The sequence below is a fragment of the Rhamphochromis longiceps genome, linkage group LG19 (assembly GCF_057381845.1).
Source record: "Rhamphochromis longiceps isolate RC_006_pf linkage group LG19, R_longiceps_female_GT1.1, whole genome shotgun sequence".
NCBI lineage: Eukaryota > Metazoa > Chordata > Actinopteri > Cichliformes > Cichlidae > Rhamphochromis > Rhamphochromis longiceps.
Genome location: NC_140575.1, coordinates 3388708 through 3405661, shown reverse-complemented (window position 1 = coordinate 3405661; position 16954 = coordinate 3388708). Strand labels below are relative to the sequence as shown.

The 16954-nt window shown below is 40.5% G+C and overlaps 1 protein-coding gene and 1 long non-coding RNA gene across 2 annotated transcripts in view; both read left to right on the top strand.

Annotated features, from left to right (window-relative positions):
* Positions 1 to 16954, top strand: part of LOC146646030 (uncharacterized) — a 136739-nt gene that overhangs the window by 95955 nt on the left and 23830 nt on the right. The gene's annotated exons all lie outside the window — the stretch shown is intronic.
* On the top strand, positions 8801 to 14688 carry osr1 (odd-skipped related transcription factor 1). The gene is made up of 3 exons (XM_085391705.1): positions 8801 to 8965; positions 12084 to 12788; positions 14212 to 14688. The coding sequence occupies exons 2-3, from the start codon at positions 12112 to 12114 to the stop codon at positions 14342 to 14344; spliced, it is 810 nt and encodes a 269-aa protein (XP_085247831.1). The 5' UTR covers positions 8801 to 8965; positions 12084 to 12111; the 3' UTR covers positions 14345 to 14688.

Below are 16954 nucleotides of genomic sequence, written 5' to 3'. Positions count from 1 at the left end.
TCTAGACCCAGCAGTCTTAGCTAATTATAGGCCAATCTCCAACCTTCCTTTCATATCAAACATCCTTGAAAGAGTAGTTGTCAAACAGCTAACAGATCATCTGCAGAGGAATGGTTTATTTGAAGAGTTTCAGTCAGGTTTCAGAGCTCATCACAGCACAGAAACAGCTTTAGTGAAGGTTACAAATGATCTTCTTATGGCCTCTGACAGTGGACTCATCTCTGTGCTTGTCCTGCTAGACCTCAGTGCAGCGTTCGATACTGTCGACCATAATATCCTATTAGAGTGATTAGAACATGCTGTAGGTATTACAGGTACTGCACTGCAGTGGTTTGTATCATATCTATCTAATAGACTCCAGTTTGTGCATGTAAATGGAGAGTCCTCTTCACACACTGAGGTTAATTATGGAGTTCCACAGGGTTCAGTGCTAGGACCAATTCTGTTTACATTCCAATCCAATCCAATCCAATTTTATTTATAAAGCACTTTAAAATACCCAGCACAGGAACAAAGTGCTGTACAGAAAATAAGTTAAAACAATAGAATAACAAAAAACAGCAAACTAAATAAATAAAACACATAAGACATAAAATTAAAACAGCCCTATGTTAAAGCAAAAACAAGATAAAACAGCATCGAATCACCTAAAAACAACTAAAATAAAAATAAAAAACCAACAGCTCACGTGGTGTCAAAGGCCAAGGTAAAGAGGTGGGTTTTCAAGAGTGACTTAAAAACAGATAAAGAAGTGGCCTGTCTAATCTCTAAAGGAAGCTCGTTCCACCGTTTGGGAGCTGCTACAGCAAAAGCACGATCTCCTCTAAGTTTACGCCCAGTCCTGGGTATCTTCAGGAGCAGCTGATCAGCTGACCTGAGAGAGCGGGTGGGTGTATAAGGCTGTAGCAGCTCAGAGAGATAAGATGGAGCTAGGCCATGGAGAGCTTTAAAAGTAAATAAAAGAATTTTAAAATGAATCCTAAAAGAAATGGGCAGCCAGTGAAGTGAAGCTAAAACAGGGGAAATGTGCTCAAACTTTCGAGTGCCAGTTAAAAGACGAGCTGCGGCATTTTGCACCCTCTGTAGATGACTAATATATAATGCACTGACCCCTATATAAAGTGCATTACAGTAATCCAGCCGAGTGCTAACAAAGGCGTGGATCACTGTCTCAAAGTGCTGCCGTGAAAGAATTGGCTTTATTTTTGCCAGCTGCCTGAGGTGAAACAAGCTAGATTTTACCACGGCCTTAATTTGATTATCAAACTTTAGATCACAGTCCACTTTGACCCCCAGGTTTGTGACAGTTGGCTTAACATACTGTGCCAGGGAATCTACATACACATTGGGGGTCTCAGTGGGGCTACCAAAAACCATCACCTCTGTCTTTTTATCATTGAATTTTAAAAAGTTAACAGACATCCAAGCCTTAATGTCATCGAGACACTGAAGTAATGGCTGTGTAAGGTATCTGCCTTTTTTCTTTAGAGGGACATAGATCTGACAGTCATCAGCATAAAAGTGGAAAGCAATGCCGTGCTTTCTCAGTACAGAACCAAGAGGAAGCAGATATAAAGAGAAGAGGAGGGGGCCTAGAACTGAGCCCTGTGGGACACCACACAAGAGGGGAGCGGAGGACGACGCATAGTCACCAAGGCTGACACAAAAAGTTCGCCCCGTCAAGTAGGACCTGAACCACTCCAGTGCTGTGCCCCTAATGCCCACCCAGTGCTCCAAACGAGAGAATAAAATGGCATGATCCATGGTATCAAACGCAGCTGTCAAATCTAAAAGCACAAGAACAACACAGTCCCCAGCATCAGTCGCTAAAAATATGTCATTAAAAACTTTTAAAAGGGCTGATTCAGTGCTATGAAAGGGTTTAAAACCAGATTGGAAAACCTCTAAAACATTTTGCTTTTCCAGGAAGGCCATTATTTGGCTGTAAACTACCTTTGCAAGAATTTTGGAAAGAAAAGGTAGTTTGGAGATAGGCCTGTAATTTGCAAGAACCATAGGATCAAGAGCAGGTTTTTTAATCAGGGGTTTGACTTCTGCATGTTTAAAATCTTTAGGGACAACACCTGACATCAGACTATGGTTTACCAGCTCAAGCACCAAAGGACCAACTGTAGGTAACACCTCTTTTAAAAGTCGAGGAGGGACAGCATCATTTGGAGACCCTGCAGGCTTAAGATGACCAACAGTCTCCTTTAAAAAGGATAGAGTCACAGGCTCAAACCTGTCAAAGACAGCAGAGCAGGAAACAGAGACTGAGAGGTCGTGAGCATGAGGAGAGATTTGAGCCCTTGTGGAGGAGACCTTCTCGATAAAAAAGTGTAAAAAATTTTCACAGGCTTCTGATGAGGGCTCGATACAGTCAGTATATGGTGCATTAAGAACAGAGTTAATAGTATTAAATAAAACACGTGGGTTGTGGCAGTTTGACAAAATAATGTCAGATAAGTGTTTTCTTTTGGCATCTTTTACAGTTCTTTGATATCGACGCCAACAGTCCTTCAGCATCTGGAATGACACTTGTAGTTTGTCCTTTTTCCACTTGCGCTCAGCTCGACGGCAGTCGCGTCTGACAGCTCGGGTCAAGTCGTTCAGCCAGGGCTCAGATTTAGTTTTAGGCAGTCTGGATTTTAATGGAGCCACAGTGTCCAAAGCAGTCCGACAGGTAGAATAAAACCATGAGCTCAGTTCCTCAGTCTGGCTGCATAAAAAATCCGGGATCTTACAGATCTGGTCAAAGACTGTTGAAAAGTGTTCAGCAGTGGAGGAGTTAAAAACACGACAGCGCTGAGCAGCAGCGCGAGTTTTAACTGAGGCACAGGCAAGAGGAACTTCAAACATCACAGGACTGTGGTCAGAAAACACAGCATCACAAATCTCTATGTTAAAAACAGAAAAACCATGAGATAAAACAAGATCAAGCGTGTGTCCACGTTCATGTGTGGGACCTGTCACACATTGCACCAGATTAAACGAATCAATAAGGTTTAAAAAGCCCTTCGCCATGGGCATGTCAGGACAACACACGTGAATATTAAAATCCCCAGCAATAAGAACACGATCATATTTTGGCATGAATTCAGCCAAGAAGTCAGCAAAGTCACTCACAAAGTCCTTATTGTATTTTGGAGGCCGGTAAACCACCGCACACAACACTGTGTGAGAGCAGCCCAGCTCAAACACAGACAGTTCAAAGCTGGTGAATGACGGGGTTGATAGTTGCTTACATTTAAAATGACTTTTAAAGATCGTAGCTATTCCTCCTCCTCGGCCCAACATACGCGGGGAATTAAAATAGCAGCAATCGCCGGGTAGAAGATCCGAGAAGATGCTGCACTCACCGGCGCTCAGCCACGTCTCGCACACACAAAGAAAATCCAGTCCTCGGGATGTGAAAAAATCCTTCAGGATAAACGTTTTGTTTGCTAGGGACCTAGCATTTACCAGGCCAATCCTGGCGGTAAGCAGCGGATCCCCGTCACTAGCCGTCCTAGAAGCCCGACACAGAGGCCGCAGGTTCCGCAGATTCACACCACGTTGGCGGGGGCGAGGAGAGCAGGGTTTTCGGGACATCCCATCTAGGCCGATGACAGGTACCAGCCAGGCACAGACAGGTTCCAACGATCGCCGAGAGAAACAGAAGTTTGGCACCACTCCTTGTTTTCTGGACAAGGGCTTAAGAGAATACCTTAAAGAAGCTTTCAGCTTCACCAGGAAGCCAGCCCTTCGACCCCGGCGACGGCACTTTTGCCGGAGTGGTGGATCTGGAACACGGCACAGGTGAGCCGGGATCTCCGATATTAGCGGGGGCAAAGTTTTATGTTCAGCTTGGTTCCACTTTGCCCAGCCTTTGACAGAAGGTCGGAGATCCAGTAGGGTTAGGCGATCATACACCAAGAGAGAGTTGGCATTTATTACAATAGTCAATAAAATCAAAACAAACAAACATAACACTGGCAGTGATAGACGGCAAGCCACACGCACCGGCGCCATCTTGGATCAATACATTATACATGCTTCCCTTAGGCAGCATCATTAGAAGACATAGCATACATTTTCACTGCTATGCAGATGACACCCAGCTCTATCTGTCCATGAAGCCAGATAACACACACCAATGAGTTAAACTGCAGGAATGTCTTAAAGACATAAAGACCTGGATGGCCGCTAACTTTCTGCTTCTTAATTCAGATAAAACTGAGGTTATTGTACTCGGCCCTGAAAACCTTAGAAATATGGTATCTAACCAGATTCTTACTCTGGATGGCATTACCTTGGCCTCCAGTAACACTGTGAGGAACTTTGGAGTCATTTTTGACCAGGGAAAAGCCTTCAGCTAATCCAAAATGCTGCAGCAACAGTCCTGACAGGGACTAGAAAGAGAGAGCAGATTTCTCCTGTTTTGGCTTCCCTTCATTGGCTTCCTGTTAAATCCAGAATTGAATTCAAAATCCTGCTCCTCACATACAAGGTCTTAAATAATCAGGCCCCATCTTATCTTAATGACCTTGTAGTACCATATCACCCTATTAGAGCACTTCGCTCTCACACTGCAGGCCTACTTGTTGTTCCTAGAGTATTTAAAAGTAGAATGGGAGGCAGAGCCTTCAGTTTTCAGGCCCCTCTTCTGTGGAACCAGCTTCCAGTTTGGATTCAGGAGACAGACACTATCTCTACTTTCAAGATTAGGCTTCAAACTTTCCTTTTTGCTAAAGCATATAGTTAGGGCTGGACCAGGTGACCCTGAATCCTCCCTTAGTTATGCTGCAATAGACGTAGGCTGCCGGGGGATTCCCATGATGCATTGAGTTTTTCCTTTCCAGTCACCTTTCTCACTCACTTAACAGACCTCTCTGCTGAATCATACTTGTTATTCATCTCTGTCTCTCTTCCACAGCATGTCTTTATCCTGTCCTCCTTTTCTCACCCCCTTTTCTCGCAGCAGATGGCCCCGCCCCTCCCTGAGCCTGGTTCTGCCGGAGGTTTCTTCCTGTTAAAAGGGAGTTTTTCTGTTTCTGCGCCTGTTGTTGTGATTTGGCGCTGTATAAATAAAACCAAATTGAACTGAATTGAAGCAGTACTGCACATCTGTATAATCTGTCCATTTTCTTCTTACAGCACACTGATGATTTATGATCTCTGACAGATGACCAGATTACTATTGACTTAATCAAGTGGAGATATCATCTGAATTTCAGGAGCGGGACCACTCCTCATTCACACTCCTTCTGGCCTCAAGCTGAGAAATGCTGTTCTCATTTTCATGTCCCCCCTTCCCCCCTTTTTCCTTCTCTTCTCCTCTTCTCCTCTCTTCCTTTCCTTCATTCACTTCTAGTTAGTACATGGGGATCTGCCCGGCCCGGGAGCTGTCTCCAGTCCCCTTCGAAGCCTTCCCCAAACCGCAGCACCAGTTCACAGTTCCTCATCCTTCATCGCTCATCGTTACTGAGGATGTGGTCCCAGCTAGTAAACTTAGGTGTCACAATGTGACTGCGTATACAGATAATACATGATAATACTTGTTTAAACTTTAAAATTTAACTTGTTGTAATACCCTCTCAGCTTATTGGAGCAGTATGTGCCATCGCAATTATTTTGTTTTATTTGAAACAAAAAATCTATGTCGAAAAGTTATACATTAAATGAAGCTTACAAAGCATATGTTTCCAGTCACAGACCAGCAGGTTATTAACAATGTGCCAAACCACCAGAAGCAAGCTGCTGGCCTCTCTCGCTTGCCCTGCTCCAATCAGTCCTGATGGGAGATGGACGCTCCGTCAGAGACAGAGAGGACTACAGTTTTCTCTGAGACTGAAGTAAGCACCGCTTTCAGCGACAATGGCCACAAGATGGCAGTAATGTAAAGGCTTAATGCAACTACTAATTGACAGGTGAGGAGCTGTATGCCAGCAGAGATGACCTTTCTTTGGTACATTTTAATTTATGTCTATTTCTAGATTTGATAAAACCTTGCTTGTCCTGACAGAACACCACTGCATATAATATTTTCAAAAGTCAGTTGAAAGAAAGTTTGTAGTATAATTTGTCAATATTGATTTGGTTTTATTCTCCTAGTGCCATATTGCTTTCCTTTGGTATGGGTTTTCTAATGTCTTCTTTACCTTTTCTCTTTTTTCTACCTTTTGTTTTTAAAATGTTGCTATTGTATATTGTTTTTAGGTTGCCGGTTCGAGCCCCGGCTTGGACAGTCTCGGTCGTTGTCCTTGGGCAAGACACTTCACCTGTTGCCTACTGGTGGTGGTCAGAGGGCCCGGTGGCGCCAGTGTCCAGCAGCCTCGCCTCTGTCAGTGCGCCCCAGGGTGGCTGTGGCTACAATGTAGCTGCCATCACCTGTGTGTGAATGGGTGGATGACTGGTTGTGTAAAGCGCTTTGGGATCCTTAGGGACTAGTAAAGCGCTATATAAATACAGGCCATTTACCATTTCTTTTAAGATCTAAAAGTGACTAAATTTGCCTGTTGCTAACTCTGGTGCATTTACAGCAATGTTTATTCATGTACATCGTCCCTATTCAACAAATAAACTAATTAAACAAAAATGACAAATGTGCAAATTTACCACTACAGGATGTCAAGTCCTCATGCAACTGTCATTAAATCTGTTTCTGGCAGTTTGGTCTGACGCAGGCACATGACTCGACTGGTCGAAGTCATTTTGTAGGAATCTTGCATTGTTCCTCCTGTTCTTTCTCACACAAAGGAGCAGATCCTGGTCCTGCTGTGGAGCTCTGTCTAACTCTCCTCACATAACTGCCTATTTCCTGGAATCTTCTTTACACTACAGATTATTTGTGCAACCTGAATATGGAGAACATACCGCACATGCTAGGGACAAAGATGCTAGCAAAAAGTAAAACTAGAGAAAAATAAAGTCAGATCAGAAGCAATAAGGAAAGAGTCTGTGGTCTGTGGCCTCCACGTACAAATTCATGCCCTTTTTGTGGTTGTCTTGTTGTTGTTTCTCCGTTGCACCTTGTCCATGTGCTACAAAGTGAGTTCAAAATAAGATATCTTTGTTTTTCTTGACAAGATTAATAAACTCATCTGAAGTCAGTAAAGAAACTGGTGTCTAACGGTCTGAAAGGAAGAAAATAATAAGTGTAAAAGCAGAATTTAAATGTAGGCTTAGACTATGTGCACAGTTGATGTAAAGTCACTATGCTCATAGAAAAATAACATTGTGTGCACCTGAAAGGGGAAAAAAAATCAAGGAAAATATTTTATATTTGTTACTGATGGTTATCACAAAACACAAAAGCATTAGAAACCACTGAAAAACCCTTTTAACATCTGTGCACTGAGGTTTGAGGTATCTTCCAGGAACTGTGACCCTGGGGAACTGATTGGTCAATAGGTGCTGACTTCATGGCTGTTGATTTCTAAACTTAACCTGCTCTGGAGCAAGTTACTTTAACAGTGAATAACCCCACAGTTAATGCTGACATTAATAGGACAAAATGCTTAGTATAGTTGTCACTTTCATTTGCACCAAAGCAGGTAAAATAAATCCTGGATAACTGGATTGACTGATAACCCTGAAATTTAACTGTGACAGAAATAGCACTTTTCTACCCTACTGCAGCACTCAAAGCACTTCATATATCTCATTCACCCACTCATGCAAGAAGTTTTTTTTCTGTCATTCACACACATTCATATTACAATGGATGCATTGGAGTGCAACTTCTGGTTCTTGCCCGATACTTTGCAGACTAGAGCAGCCAGCAGCCTCCCAATTAGTAGACTCGCTCTACCTCTTGAGCTACAGCCAGCCTGAAAATGTACATGTGTTTGGGAACGCACACAAGGGCACCTGCACGCAGTGTTAAATCTGCACAAATCAAAAGCAGCTTTAACCACAAATACTTCCACAATGAGTCAACAGTGTTTTGGTCTCCGTAAACAACCTCCCAGTATTGTTTCATATAGTCATGAAATTACACATTTGTATAGACCCCCTGGCTATGACTCAACACAAGTGTTAAAATACATGAAGTTTAGTGCCATTAGACCGTTACATCCATTTAAAAAATAAAATAAATTATCAAGATTACAGACAGTGACAACAAGAGAAAGATAGCTCTAATTTCATTATGTTTTGTCTTCTTTCTGCTTTTCTCTAACCATCTCCTTCTGTTTGAACCCAGCACCAACTAGGACCCCAAACAACACGAAAGCCTGAATTAATAAAACATTATCGATGCCCATGGCAACATTAAGCCAGTTATATTTTTGAAAATCTGTTTTAAAAAACAAAGTCTTTCCAGCTCTACAAGGACACAGCAGATTGGTTCATACAGTGGTTAATCTACTTTCTTTCTGAAAGTAGGAAGTAGGAAGTTTGTTATTTATCTATCCATGACATGTAACCATTTCTTATGAAATACTATGCCAAGATATTCAGCTTTATGCAAATTTCAGTTTTTCCTTCCTCATAAATCCACTTTTATGGTGTGTTTTTTTTTTTTTTTTGCAAAAGCATTTGCCACCAGGTGGCAGATTTTGTTCACTGGAAGTTTGACTACACTTTTAATTTAATTATCTATGAAATGTGTTATGCACGCTCCACATAGCCATGCCGATGGCGCACTAACGTGAAACACACCTACAGGAACTGTTCAGTGATCGATATATACTAGCAATGTTCTTTGCCTGCTGCGTTGTATATGGGCATGCTTGTGTGACGTGCCTAGGTGTCGGAGGCTGCGCTGCAATAAAGAGGCAGTTGGAATAAGCGTCTCAGCATAACAAGTACACCACCACAGCGCGCCTCCTGTTCAGCTCAGCCTCGTCACTGAAGTCACACTGGAGGAAAACAGGAGCACGGAGGCACATGCGACCATACCAGTGACGCATCCACACCGATAAAACAAGGCCGCATAAGGTTGTGACGCAAGGACAGCTTTTTACAACTTTTTATTTCATTGGTAAGTCTTTGTTTCACGTTGTTGTTTTAATTAAACATAAAAACGATAATGACCATCCAGATGCTGAATGGAAAAAAAGTTTCACATTCATTTTTTTAAATTAAAAATTAAATTAGCCTACAGTTATTGCAAACATTGTTTAAAATGTCATGTCATTGCTCATTTTCTGTTTTTCCAATAATTATTTCGAGTCATCTAAGTTGCCATTGTCATTATTGCCCATTTTCAAAAAACACTTATTTTTGCATTAAATATAGCCTAATTTATAACACATATTTTACAAATTAATGCCAATAGATAAAAACACAGTTTGCTCTTAAAAACTTACATTTGTGGTGCCCTAAAAACAATTGTTTCCACTTCAGTCATGCAATTTGTTATACCTTTGCCTATTACAATAAAATAAATCTTAATTTGAATACAATATGTACAATATATGCATCGAGACTCGCAAGTTTATTTTTAATTCTGTTAGTAGTGCAGGTTGTTTTTATTGATTATCTTTGCCTGTAAATAAAGAAGTAACGAAGGAAGTGCACAGATAAAATTTTAGCAAACATTAGCACATAATTACACAAAGAAAAAGGAAACAAAGTGAACCTATTTTCTTAAAGATGAAATGGGTGCATTCTCAGGGCTATGATGGCAACTAACTAATAACTGATACTGCTCACGGTCACCTGGGTCAGGAAATGTACAGTATATGCGTTGCATAATTGGTCTGTGGAAAGAGTGACGGCCAAAACAGTATGTTTTTTTTTTAATCGACATTTCATTATCCACTAAATGACCTTAGAGCCCAAACATTGTCTAAATAAAGCAGCAAATACAGCATCACTGTGAGAAATGACTGTTCTGAGGTCTGCGTACGCTGTGCAAACACAGCACAACAAGCAGTGAGGGCCTGAAAGTCTAGATTACATATCAGTTTCCAGACCATAACAAGTCTTAGATATTCCACTGAGGTAAAAATAAAAATATTAGGTTTGTAATCTACACTGCATTGTAAAAATAAACCTGTTTCTTTACTTAAATTAACACGTTTTTATTACTTCAGTGCTTCGGTTTTGGACAATGTTACTCACATTTGAAATAGAAAGTTTAATATTTTGCATAGTTCATAAGAAATATACTTTATACATTTTGAGCTGCATTTAAAATCAACGAGCTTCATAACATTACTATTAGTAAAAGAACAAGGAAGTTTCACAGCAGTTAGTATTAGTATTAATTTGTGACTATTTCACAATATATGTTTGTTTCTTTATATGTCTGTTAATTCGTCTATTCATTCATCTATTAAAAATCTGTTTTGTAAAGTCTCTTTTCTTTGGCATGTGTAATACTACTAACTAGTTATTCTTCTTAAATAGGTAAATGTGAAATTCCAATGTTCACAACAGAGACCCCTGAGGGGCTGAATCAGGCTGGTGGGTGTTTAGATTGGAATCTTGTGATATGCAGACAGCAAGGGTTAAAGGTGTGGAAAGGCTTAGCAGCATAGCATGTATCTTCTCTAATTACCTCCTATGTAAAAATCAATTACTTCTGCTACATGATCAGAAAGGAGCAGACCCCAGGGGGCTGTTTGAGCTTCACTGGTCCTCACTGCAACTACCTGGATGAGTAGCTTCAGGTTTGCAGTTAAGGCTTTCTATATTTTTATTTAAATTTATTCATCTGTCAAGTTTGCATTTAGCTTCTTTATTATAAACTGCACAACTGCTATTTCCAACCACTGGACTGAAAATGGCCAATAATTATAAACTATAAAACAAACTATGCAGACTCAAAAAGTTCATTCTAGATATATAATGAAATGCAAAGGTTGTCTGGCTTTTTACAAATGATCCTTCATGCATATTTCTAAAACAAATGTGTTGTCCTTATTACAGCCAAATTCTATTTTTCTCCAAATAACAGTGATTCAAATATATTTCACACAAATCCTCATTTGTGATACATTGCTCTAGCATTAATATGTGAGTAATGAGCATTCAAAGAACATAATGATAACTGTTAATGTTGATCTGACTTTCAAATTTTTAGGATTTTAAACGTTAATATTTGATGATACAGTATATTGTACGATGTAAGCGTTGTTGTTGAATGCAAAGACTGAATGATTAAATATCAAAAAATGCTAATGCGTATTGTTACAAATGAAGTAAGCAGCATTTCATGAGTAAGCAGCATTTTGATGTTGTTGACCAATGTGTTAATGGTTTTTAACCACTAATAACAGCTGATTAACTTTGTATGTATCAAAATAATATCTTTTGGTTAGTTTTCATTTTTGGAATTAAATATTCAGTTTGAAACATTGTATATTTATGGTAGTAACTGTAATTGTAACTACTACAGTTACTGTAGCGACACAAAACTTATAGTGAAGTGAAAAATATCCAAACTATACATATTTGTAAAAATTCAAATCTAAGTGAAAGGCACTTGGGTAAAAGAGCCTTATTTAAACAAGCAGTTTGAGACGAAGAGGTGAGGAGTGGTTTGTGGGTTTTGTTCATTCAGACAATGGGACTTGAAGTTCCAATGGCTTGTGTCCATCAGCGTCTGCCTCAGACAAAGATGCATTATTGTCTATTGTTATTCCAGCTGATCAAACCCGATTTAATAGCTCACAGGTATTTCTCTGGTTGAATGCTGTCATTCTGTTTCCTTGCCCTCAACACCCCCAGGCATGTACCTGGGAAGGTAACAAGAAACACCCAACCACATGTGCATGAGCTTTCAGTGTGTGTGTGTGTGTGTGTGTGTGTGTGTGTGTGTGTGTGTGTGTGTGTGTGTGTGTGTGTGTGTGTGTGTGTGTGTGCGTACTAACACTGGTTTCACAATGAACTTTTGTTATTATTTTCCTTTTTTCTTTGATGTTTTTGGTGAAATGTATTCTGAAAACTATGATGTACTTTAGCCAACAAATTTTTGGCCAATAATTTATGCTCTTTGCATTACATTCAAGTACATTCTTTTTTTTAATCATTTCTTTTTATTAACAGATTTTTTATTTGATGAATTTAATAAATAAATGTTTATAAAGAAACAACTGTAGCTCAGTTGAAGTTTGATATTTTCATCAGCTGATATTTTTTGTCTCAATTAGACAGCCTGCTGGATTTGATTTAGCAGACATGGGGAGCAAGACTCTGCCAGCACCAGTTCCTCTCCACCCATCACTTCAGTTGGCCAACTGTTCCCTCATCCAGAGTTCAACAGGTCTTCAGCTGCCTGCAGATCATTTTCACAGCATCTACAGCTTTAGCGCCCTGCATGCCGTCCACCTTCACCAGTGGACCCTGGGGTACCCAGCTTTTGCCCTGCCCCGCTGCACCATCTCTAAGCTTCCTTCCCAGATTTCCTGTATGGCATCCATCCCCATTTTCCCTCACCTTCTGCCACCTAAGCAAGACTCGGCAGGGTTGCTACAGACCTTCAAAAACAAGCCTCGCTTTGACTTTGCCAACCTGGCAGCAGCAGCAACCAAAGAGGATCAGTTAGAGGTGGAGGACCTGAGCATGACAGTGAGCGCTAGTGCTTCTGCGGCGCAGGCATCATCTCCACACCTGACCGCAGCCAGCCTGGGATGCATGCTTGATGTGACCAAACTTACTTCACCAGAGCGCAAGTCTAGTCGAGGCCGACTGCCTTCAAAGACCAAGAAAGAATTTGTCTGCAAGTTCTGTGCCCGACATTTTACCAAATCCTACAACCTTTTGATCCACGAGAGGACACACACAGATGAGAGGCCATATACATGTGATATCTGTCACAAGGCCTTCAGGAGACAGGATCACCTCAGGGACCACAGGTGAGATGCTGGTTTATCCAACTTTATCAAACCAGTTCAACACAATGGAATTAGTTTCCACTCAAGTTTTGTTCACATTAACATAAATCCCAGTTTTTCTATTCATAAAGTTAACGCAACAGGTAAGGAAGTTTGTGTTTGGTCAATTATTTCTTTGTTGTAACATGTAACATGTTTCTTGGTAATAAATCGTTTACCACTGGAAAGCCACGTTATTTCCCTTTAAATGGGGCCACATTTGTAAGCAAAATGCATTTGTGGGTTGAGCAGCAAAGTTGAGAATGTGGGTTGTGTCCATGAAAAACTTGCCAAACCTTCTCTGCCAATGCCAAACAGCTTATTGTGCTACCCTGAGAGCCAGCTGCCATAGGCAGAATCTGAACTCATCACTGAACATAATGTACCTCCACATGTTCAAGTTCTAGGTTCCTGATGTTGCCGACACCATGGTGAAGAGTTCTCATAGCAGGCCTCTTGGCAGCCCTGTGATACAGGAGATGGACTGCGTGTTTTCTAGGGACAGAGCCGTTGCCCATATTGACTGCAGACTGTAGAAGACTACCTATGGTTCCTAAGTGCTGATAGGATGAGAAAACTGTCTTCTTGTGGTATTTACTTCTTGAGATGCCCACTTAGTGGCCTGTCTTTGACAATCTTCTTTATGCGAAACTTGGCCAAGGCTGCCTTTACTGCCTCACTCCAAATAATGCTGCCACTTGGTTTTGTGGAACATTAGGTTGAAGTTGTCCTATATCACACCAATGGCACCTGATTGTCAGCACCTGGTACCAGAAGAGTCAGAAGCAGAATAAGCTGTTTGGCATTGGCGGTGAAGAACTGGCAAATAAAACCGTTTTACAACGATATAAAATTTAAGCATTGTTACAACAAAGAAATAATAGACCAAACACAAATTTCCATAACTTTTTGTGCTAAGTTTAGTATTTTCACTGCCACTATGCAAAGAACATGCTAATCCTAACAATCTTTGTCTGGATGAACAAAAACATCTCATATCTACACAATTCTTCTTCTAAACTAAAGTCTTCTAACTAAAGTTTGTAGTTGTGTTCGTGCACAGTAGTCAGTGAATATCACTGACTTCTGTGCATTGCATTACATTTGTAATACATCAGACAACTTCACAAAAGCTGCTGAAACTCCTTTTAAGCAGATAAGCTATAAGCCTTAAGCTAAAAAGTCAGATTGTGATAATGGCACTTTTAATGAGTACACAGGCTCCATAAATCTTGTTAATCACTTGAAGACTGTCTGTAAACTAAGCCTGTGTGCTTTTTCTTGCTGGGTAATAATGAAAGGATGATAAAACCAGACAATTATTGCCTTTTAAATAATGATCTGAAATTTGACATAATTTTTTGGTAAACACTGACTTGCTGGAGTGTTGTGTTCCCCTCTGCAGGTACATCCATTCTAAAGAAAAGCCCTTTAAATGTCAGGAGTGTGGAAAGGGCTTCTGTCAGTCCAGGACTCTGGCCGTCCACAAAACATTACACATGCAGATCAAGGAACTGAAGCCAGCCAAGATCAAGTGATTCACTCAACAGGGACCAGGGCACTGAACGAAGACCAAAGAAAACATGAGTAAAAAAAACACCCCCCCCCCCCCCCCCCCCCCCCCCAAGACTTTAATCTCAGAACTTAAGATAATGTTTAAGAAAGAAACATTTCACCAACCATTTCTTACTGAAATAACGGAGTAGTGGATAAATGTATACTTACTTATCAAGCCTGACTTGGAAGAGAAACCAGTGGATGTGTAGAAACAAATTTATCTCCCGTTGAATATCACATTCCCATGCTATTTTTTTACAGAAATATTATATCAAAACATATTTTTGCACTTTAACCTGATTATTTACATTTATCTCTTGATGTCTTAAATTTATTTTCAAAATGAATAATCATTTTAAATAAACATTTTAGCGTAAATTGATGGCCACGTGTGCAAGTTTGTGTGAAGTCAAATAATATTCTATTTGTTAAGAAGTTAGTTAAGATGGTCACAAGAAGCTACATTTAGATCAATCCACCATGGTTCGAAACTCACAACAATGAAAATGACAGTAATGAGTAATGAGAGGTCTCATTTACAGTACAGTGTATATTATTATTAAAAGTGAATATATGCACAAAACTCAAAAATAGTGTGTACTTAAAGATGATCTGTTTGATGAAAGCATTTATCCACCTGCAAACATCGCTTTCATTACAGATTCCATCTAGAAATTTGAACATGTAGATAAGCTTCATCTTCTGCCCAACATGGAAGTCATTGTCACTTTGCCTTGAGGTTAGGGAATGAATCTTGAGTAAACAGCTATCTTGGATGCTGGAGGTGCTCTATCTGGGAACTTCATTGTCCTACTGAAGACTTAAATATCCACATGTTGAGACTGACGATTGATTTTGTAATCATACCATCAGATCTGTAGCTGTATGTCCTGGACATGGGTGAAAAGATCGGAGCTGCCAACTAATCACCACCGAGTGGTGAACTGGATCATGTGGCAGAAGGAAATTAGTTACTAGAAGCTCAGTGTACCCAAATGCAGACACCGTAGCATTCTGAAAGAGGCTGTGGACCATATTCTGTGCATTTACTATTGAGGAAGCTGTTGTGGCCTCGACAATAGAGGGGGTTTCAGCTGGAAGGTCATTGGTGCTAGTGGTAATTCCTGGACCAGATGGTGGACACCAGAGCCTGAAGGAGGATACCCGTTGAGCTTGGTTAATCTGCGGGTTTCCAGAGGCAGCTGGCAGGCCAAGAGGACTTGGCTTTGGCAGTAGATGAAGCAAAAACTTCTGTGTGGGAGTTTGGTGAGACCATCGAGCAAGACTTTCAGTTAAGGCTTTTCCACACCAGATGCGTAACATCTATGCAAATATTTTGTGTGTTAAAATTTTTTCACACCAACAACATGATTTTGCTGGAGGAATTTTCAAAAGAAAATTTTTTAACCAAGCTCGTGTTTTTGGATCTGAATAACCAGTTCTGACCAATCAACCACTGCTTTTGGCAACAAGTGTGCTTGTAGATAAAAACACGCACTCATGCTGAATATACAGTGATATGGAAACAATAAAATACTACTATTTTACCTCAGACAGACTGCTAAACACTGCTCCAGGTCAATAAACTCTCTGAAATTATTTCTCTGCCTCCTCAGATGTTGTGCCAACTCTGTCAACAGGAGCTCAAACTGCACCCCTGAAATATATACGAGCATGGTAGTAGTGACACAGATTCAACTCCTAGAAACCATGAAATTCTCCCTTGTGCTGCAGGAATAGATGGGTGAATGAATGAACCCAGAACCTCAGTTTCTTTTTTTCTTGTTTAGAAACATCAGGACCAGCTCATCATCACTTGATGTTGACGTCATTATTTTCAATGTGCATTTTTTAGGACAAAATTTCCACAAAAATACAACATGTTGAGCGCATACATACAATACACAAGACGTCTGCAGAATCTGGAGCTGGGGGGAAGACTTGTCCATTACTGGAGGTGAGGTCACTGATGTAGTTAAACAAGTCCTGAGTTTTTGGGTCCCTGGGCATGGATGAGATTCACCACAAATTCCTTAAGGCTGTCCAAGTTGACATGTCTCTACCACATTGCATGGAGGTCTGGGATGGGGTCTCTCCATGTCAGACTGGGGTGCTGGTTCCCTTTTTAAGAAGGTGGATCAGAGGATGTTCTTCATCTGCAGGGAAATCATACTTCTCAGCATCTCCAGAAAAGTCTATGGAGGAGACCCAAGGAGGGGAGATCCTGTCCGTTAGTCAAATCTCAGGTTCAGGTTGATTTTCCTCCTGGTTACCGCAACAACAATACAGAGAAAACCCCAACAATCAGACAATCCCCTATTTGGAAGAACTTGGTGACTGTGGGAAGGAAAAACTTAGTTTTAACAGGAAGAAACTTTGGACCAAAGCAGGGCAGCCATCTGTGACAACTGTTTGAGGTTGAGGGGAGGAAGACAAGATAAAAGACATATCATGGTCCAGTGTTTTTAGTCTCTTTTGTGGACTAATGATTTGTTCTTTTGAATTTAAGAAATATCATATTTAATATCTATATTTCGAGTACTTGGTGATTGTGTTAGTACCCTTTTGTGTCTAGTCTATCACAGTCCCAT

Bases quoted from the DNA above. Each gene is read 5' to 3' on its own strand.
- osr1 (XM_085391705.1), top strand. From the start codon at position 12,112: ATGGGGAGCAAGACTCTGCCAGCACCAGTTCCTCTCCACCCATCACTT. The intron at 12,789-14,211 runs GTGAGATGCTGG...TCCCCTCTGCAG, and splicing joins GATCACCTCAGGGACCACAG to GTACATCCATTCTAAAGAAA.